Source organism: Oryzias melastigma, linkage group LG22 (assembly GCF_002922805.2).
Source record: "Oryzias melastigma strain HK-1 linkage group LG22, ASM292280v2, whole genome shotgun sequence".
Lineage (NCBI taxonomy): Eukaryota > Metazoa > Chordata > Actinopteri > Beloniformes > Adrianichthyidae > Oryzias > Oryzias melastigma.
Window position 1 is genome coordinate 6,457,060 of NC_050533.1, and position 7,232 is coordinate 6,464,291.

The window sequence follows — 7,232 nt, forward strand, 5'->3', positions numbered from 1 at the left end:
AAAGCCCACCCTTCTCATTAGGGCTGCCACGATTAGTCGACTAATCGACTATTAAAATAGTCAATCACTAATTAAATATTCGATTAGTCGTTACTTTATATTACATGGAGTCAGAGTGTAGTAAAGTTAAAAGTTATAATAGCATTATGCTAGCTTTTTGGACTATTTTGGCATTTATTAAGGTTTTTTTTGGCTTTTTTGGTTTAGCTAATATTTCAGTTACATGCTAGCTATTTTGGCAAATTTAGGATTTTTTCAGTTTTTTAGGCTATTTAATAGTTAGCTAATATTTCAGCCGCATGCTAGCTATTTTGGCTAATTTAGGCTTTTTTTGTTTTTTATAGAAATTTGGATTTTAGCTAATATTTCAGCAAGTCATTTCGGATAATTTAGGATTTTTCCGTTTTTTAGGCTAATTTGGAGTTTAGCTAATATTTTAGCCGTAAGCTAGCTATTATGGCTAATTTTGGCTTTTTTTTGTTTTTTTAGGCTATTTTGGAGTTTACACAAGTGAAGTACACAAAACAATTTGAGACTGTGGTTTGGTGTGAATACACCATGAGGATGCCGTAGCAAAACCGTCATCAGTTTTTAGCCTGAATGCATAAAAACATAGTGGCGCCGGTATAGCGCGATCACGAAGCACACTTTCTTCCCTGCTTATCCGCATGCAGTGAGGAAGGGAGGTCTACATTTGAGTTTGAGCTCTTCATACAAAATACTTGGCCACTGAATGCAGGTTGGATATTGAACTCTGTAGAACTTTGACCAATCAGGGACTCAAATTTGTTGTAAGTTTGTATAAGGATGCACCATTTATCTTTCTAGAAGTGAATGTCCAAGCTGTTTACTATTTTAGTGGCCCAGGTGTGTAGTGTCCATCACTGTGGAGGATTGTCAGGTTGATCTTTTCATTCTCACTGTCATGGACTAGATTGAGAACCAGCCGCGACTGAAGCTCATCGCCTCCTAAAAGGAGAGAAAATGTTGACAGTTTTTTTTTTTAGGCAAACTATCATTATTCTTTGTGGACAAGACATTGACCCTTGAGAGTTTAAACGAGAAGGAAAAGTGTGAAAGTGTTTATGTCTGTCTGATAAGTCTATAGAGCAGGGGTATTCAAATCCAGGCCTCGAGGGCCGGTGTCCTACATGTTTTCCAACCAACCTTCCATTGAAGTTCTTTATTGGCTAAACATACCTGATCCTGGAAATTAGCAGCAGATAAGGCAGGATTTCTGGAAAACCTACAGGAAGCTGGCCCTCGAGGCCTGGATTTGGGCCTCTCTGCTGTAGGTTTATATATGTGCCTTATATAACAATAACATTGTATTTTTTTTCCTAGTTTATATTTGCTGTATTTTTACTTGTTTATTAAAGCTACTTCATAGAAGTGTTTTATTTAAGTTTTTAATGATAAAAGAAGGTTATTGAAATATAAGTGAGGGACAACACTAATCTGTTTGTTTAATTTATTTATGTTTTAAATGTCTTATAAAAGTATCGGATCGAGACTCGGTATCGGCAGATACACAAAATCAAATGACTCGGAATCGGATCGGGCCCAAAAAAACCTGATCGGGACATCCCTAGTTTTTTTTTAATATTTTTAGCTAAATGTTACATTTTATTTGGGGAAAAAAAAGAAATTTTCCTTTTAAATGTACAACTTTTTTCTCATAATTTTATGTCTTTATTCTCATAAAACTTTGTCTTTTTCCTCATAATATTATGGCTTTATTCTCAGAAATGTTGACATTTGTCTCATAATTTTAGGACATTGTTTTTGTAATATTTAGATTTTTTTTCTCGTAATTCCTCACATGATGGGGTAGTTGCAAGCAGGACGTCAAGGCCATTAGGAGGGTGGTTCGCTCAGCTGTACAGATCATTTGAACCTTCACAGGTCCACAGGACATCTAGCTAAAGAGTGTGAAGTCAGAGCTCTTAAAATTCTCAGGGACAGAAAACAAAATTGTATTGATTAATTCAATTTTTCACTTTTTTTCTTGCAATTTTAGAGTTTTATTCATGTAAAATTTGGATTTCTTTTCTCATAATTTTACGACCTTCTTGTCAAATTTCGACATTTTCCTCATCATTTTAGAACTGAATTGATATAAATTTGTTTTTCTTGCCCGTATACTCCCGTGTATTCCGTCTGCATGACATGTTTGAACAAAAACTTGATCCTCAAGCTAAAAAAAAGTCCTTCCCGCCTTAAGGGCTGTTTCTTCTGAAGCATTTCAGCTGAGCTAAAGCGTTTTTCACTCAATACTGAAGCAATATTAAATTGGATTGACTGTAGATTCAGACTGTCCAGGAGTTATTCCTGTTATCAATTTGATACTGATATTAAATATCGGATCAGCTCATCTCTAATTAAAACCAATTTTTCAATATAATTCCCTGAAGATTTGTTCGACTGCAACATAATCCAAGTTATGATCTGGTGATAAATGTAGCGTGAGCTTCCTGATCTGCAGCTGCAGGCTGGTTTCAGGGTGTGGCGTCCATCAGCAGCAGCTCTTAAACAGCTCTTAATCATACTTGTGTCATGTTTCTGTCAGCGATCTGAGCGGCAGAGCACAAAATATCCACTGTTGGGACACAATGGAAATGTACTTTCTTCTTCCCCTTTTGTGTTCTTGAGGGAAGTGTGCAAAAATAATAGTTCAAAGTGAAAGTTTGAAGCCTTAGTTTATGTATTATTAATGCCCTTGATTTGCCTTTAATCTTTTTAATCCTGCTGGATTAGGTTTTAGAAAATTCAAAATAGGAAAAAAAACAGTAGATTGGAGAGTTATTTTAGGTAACAATGCAAAAGATTCCCTTTGTTCTGTTTTTGTGATGCCGTTCATTATCAGCCTGTGATTCTACTAGAAAAAGATGAGTCCACAGTGTGACTTTTGCTGTAGTTTTACTCAATCTATTTGGATTTTCTTTTCATTTTTACAGGAGCTGGTCCGGATTTTTCCAGAGAAAAAAAGTTCTAATGACACTCGGAAAACCCCAGGAATTTCCTGTTGTGTTGCTGTACAGCTGTGGACTTGGCATATTTTGATTACATGCATTTTTTTCCCTAATTCATAAAACATTTTAATCCCATAAACTGTTTAACAACTTCTTTTGTGTTATGTCGGATTATTTTGTGTTGACAGAAGGATTAAAGGATGAGATTCCAGCTTTGCTGTGTTTATTTTGTGTTCCTGCCTTCTCATTTTGTTAACAGATGTTTATTTATTTGTTTGTCCAGGGAATGCCGGAGCAATGGGCTCGTCTCCTTCAGACCTCCAACATCAGTAAGCTGGAGCAGAAACAAAACCCTCAGACTGTCCTCACCATCCTCAAATTCTACGACTCCACCAGTGGAAAGCAGAAATACATCGGTTCAGGTCAGCTTTCTTCCGTCTCTGAGATGAAGAAAACTCTTTGTAACTGTGCACTCATTTATTTATTGTTTTGTGTCCTTCAGATAAAGATTCACAGTTGGTGAGTGTCTTTGTTTTTATCATTCCAACAATCAAACATTTTATGTGAATGCTCTAATTTTGATTTTTTTTTTTTGCATTTGTCTCAGCCGGGAAAGCAGAGTACTGCCGCCTCACCGTCTGGGAAAGACGATTATGATGACGACGATGAAGATAACACACCTCCTCCAGTTGTGGCTCCAAGACCACGTCACACAATATCTGTGAGTTTTTACTACATCCTTAAAAAAAACTTTCATATTGTGTGAGTTTCAGTATTTGTATTTTTTTTTCCTTTTTTAAAACTCAATTTTTCTTGTCTTCTGTAAGGACAATACAAAGTCAGTCATCGACCCAACTCCAGACACAGACAGTAACTCTCAGGCAGCAGACAAACAGAAGAAGAAGGGAGGCAAGATGACGGATGAGGAAATCATGGACAAACTAAGTATGTAAAACACACTGTCGTCAGCGTAGAGCAGAAGTTGCACAAGAGCTGTGCTGGCATCATGAGTCAGTTTAAATCGGATTGTGTTTTTTAGGAACTATTGTCAGTATTGGAGATCCCAAGAAAAAATACACCCGCTATGAAAAGATCGGTCAAGGGTGAGTTCAGTTACGTTTTCACTGTCTCAGTCGAATATTTTTGTTTTGATTAATGATTCTGTTGAATTTTAAGGGCTTCCGGCACAGTTTACACAGCCATTGATGTTGCCACTGGACAAGAGGTAAGCGAGCTTCATGTACATATTGTAGGTACAAGAACAGTGTAGTCTTCAAGAAATTTGAACCCAGTGTTTACATACTCTTAAACCATTGAAGTCACCTCTGATGAAAATCTTGTTTTTGAGTTTTTAACATTTAGCATTTTTCTTATGAAAGAGAATAAGAAACCATTTCGTTTTTGCATTTCTGAGTATTTTTCCTTTTAAATCGCTGTCAATCATACTATTGTAGAAACAATCTGTTTGAATTAATGAGCCTTAATGAGAAAAGAAGATGGCGTCTTCGCATTTCCGTGGTCAAATCAACCGTCACTTTTTTGTGTGAGTTTTATACAATACTTATGGTAGCAGGGCTGCGAACGCTGGAAAATCTCAGTGAGACTCCACGGAACTTCTTGATTTGACCACGGAAATGTGAACGGTGGCTCATTTGACCGCAGTAGTAAAGGATTGTAAATCAATGAAAGTTGGGTAGTTGAAGCTCTTCGCTTCCTCGTCCGATCAGGGGCGGAGCTGATCAGCTCAGATCCAAAAGCCACACCCCCTCAGAGGAGATTTTGGAGTCTTCAGATGAACTTGAAAAATGGCTTTTTAAGACATTTAGGTTGAGGAATTTTGGTTAAAAACTTCATAATCATAATTAAAACTACTGAGAACGTTTTTTTTTTTATTAAAAAGTTTGTCATAGGGGAACTTTAAGCATTTAACATTATTCTAGTTTATTCGGAAGCAGACTTTACACTAGTGAAGTGCTTACACAAGCAGTGTCAATCAGCTAATTCTGTCACAATGTCAAACTTTATACATCAGCTGATTTGCATAAACGCTCAAAGTCTTAAGGCATATCAAAGATAGTGTGTTATTCAAGTGTCGCCTACGACACCTCCGGCGTTAAACGGTTAGGCTTTTAACTGGGTTGAATTTGCTCTACAGGTGGCCATCAAACAGATCAACCTGCAGAAGCAGCCAAAGAAGGAACTCATCATCAACGAGATCCTGGTCATGAAGGAGCTCAAGAATCCCAATATTGTCAACTTTGTTGACAGGTGACACTCCAAAACATACACTTAGGGCGGGGCACATTTTTAGCAGATTTGTGTAAATTAGTGAGCTGGTTTACATTTACAAAATTAAAAAATGCTGATAGGAAAACAGGCCTTTTTAGGACAAATAGGTTGTTAAACCTGTTTAATGGAGGAGGGAACCTAAACCAGTTGTCTATTTTAGTTTTTAGGACGAGGAAGTGGCCAAGTTCCTAAATTTGTTTTTATTTTAGGCAAAAAAAAAATCAAAACAAAACAATAAGGCTGAATCAGAATTCTTCCCCTACCCCTACAATTAGTCCTACAAGAGGAAACATGAGAATTCACCTCGATGATGTCATCAATTAGTGCGTAGCTGTTAGCGCTTGGAAAATACATAACCACATCGGTTTAAAAAGCCATGTTTAAACAAAAAAGTCATTACATTTACAATGTCGGACACCCCTCCCCCTACAAATGCCCCTACAACTGGAAGGGGAAGGGAGAAACCGGAGAGGAAGAATTAGCCTAACTGTATTATTATTGCAATTTTTTTAAATGAAAAAAAATGGTGGTTGGGTTTGGAACATTTGTCAGTCATTGATTCTTTAGGTTTTTTCCACATAAAAGATGACTTAGTTCTGTAATGTTCATCATGGAAACACTTCAACTGATTGACAGAATGTAGAAAGAATTCTAGGAAATCATATGACATGATTTTTATAATGAATTTATTTGTATAATAGTTTAGGGCATAAATATTTTGTCGATAACAAAAGTTTTTTGTAAATACTTATTTTAAGTCAGTGAGTTATTGATTCCATTGAGAACCAGCCTCTAGTGGTTGTTGGCAGAATTGCAAAAATGGGACAAGTTAAGGTGTCGTTCTTCACTTTACAGCCAGTGCTTCTTTTTTGTGTTTCTTTTAAAAATAGTGTTTTTGATTCACTTTTATTAAAAAGAACAAATGTGAACGCATCTTTTAGCTTCCTGGTCGGCGACGAGCTGTTTGTGGTGATGGAGTACTTAGCTGGAGGCTCTCTGACTGATGTCGTCACAGAAACCTGCATGGATGAGGCTCAAATCGCCGCCGTCTGTAGAGAGGTACAGGACCGAAATCCCTTTTTTCTTCTCCATCTGTAGACTCCATTTGAGTTATTCTTCTGTGTCTTCAGGTCCTGCAGGCTCTGGAGTTTCTTCATGCCAACCAGGTCATCCACAGAGACATTAAGAGTGACAATGTACTTCTAGGAATGGACGGATCAGTCAAACTCAGTAAGTTAGGCCCAAATCTGAAAGCATCTTCTGTAGATTTTTTTTTTATTAAAAAAACATCTTTTTTCTCTTGCCTGCAGCGGACTTCGGCTTCTGCGCCCAGATCACCCCAGAGCAGAGCAAACGCAGCACCATGGTGGGGACTCCATACTGGATGGCTCCAGAAGTGGTGACCAGGAAAGCCTACGGACCCAAAGTGGACATTTGGTCCCTGGGGATCATGGCCATAGAGATGGTGGAGGGAGAGCCTCCATATCTGAACGAGAATCCTCTCAGAGTGAGTTTGAGCTTTTAAAGCCTTTGCCATTCATGTTCTGCTTTTATTTTGGATTATTTCTTAGCTTGTTGATCTGTATTATCTTTTTTCTACTTATTAAAAATGTTTGTAGTTTTAAAGTAGGAGAAAATGTCAAAAAATACTGTAGGTTGTAAAATATGTAAGATATTAGAAAACAAATACAAATAAATGTGCATTTAAAGTTTACCAAAAAGTTTTATAGACTCAGAATTAAAAGAATAACATTTCAGACCAAATAAATCAGAAAAATGATACTGTAAAAAAAAAATTAAAATTGAAATAAAAAATGTACTTGTTAAACACAGATTGTACTTTTGAATAAAAAAGGTGTTTCATCAACTTTTATTTACAGAAAATTAAATTTAAGGTTTTATGATTTAAGGCAGAAAAAAAGAAAGCCTCAGCCTCAACTTTTTTTCTTAACAAATGCAAAATCTCTCAGT

At 36.6% G+C, this 7,232-nt stretch overlaps 1 protein-coding gene across 3 annotated transcripts in view; it reads left to right on the forward strand.

Annotated features, from left to right (window-relative positions):
- The window catches only part of LOC112147790 (serine/threonine-protein kinase PAK 2), a 21,400-nt gene that overhangs the window by 9,737 nt on the left and 4,431 nt on the right, over positions 1-7,232 (forward strand). For all 3 annotated transcript variants that reach the window (XM_024274393.2, XM_024274408.2, XM_024274400.2), the window contains exons 4-13: positions 3,256-3,394; positions 3,475-3,491; positions 3,580-3,693; positions 3,800-3,917; positions 4,012-4,075; positions 4,149-4,197; positions 5,128-5,240; positions 6,203-6,320; positions 6,392-6,491; positions 6,572-6,768. In XM_024274393.2, coding sequence (XP_024130161.1) covers positions 3,256-3,394; positions 3,475-3,491; positions 3,580-3,693; positions 3,800-3,917; positions 4,012-4,075; positions 4,149-4,197; positions 5,128-5,240; positions 6,203-6,320; positions 6,392-6,491; positions 6,572-6,768 — 1,029 coding nt within the window. The remainder of the gene's footprint in view (positions 1-3,255; positions 3,395-3,474; positions 3,492-3,579; positions 3,694-3,799; positions 3,918-4,011; positions 4,076-4,148; positions 4,198-5,127; positions 5,241-6,202; positions 6,321-6,391; positions 6,492-6,571; positions 6,769-7,232) is intronic.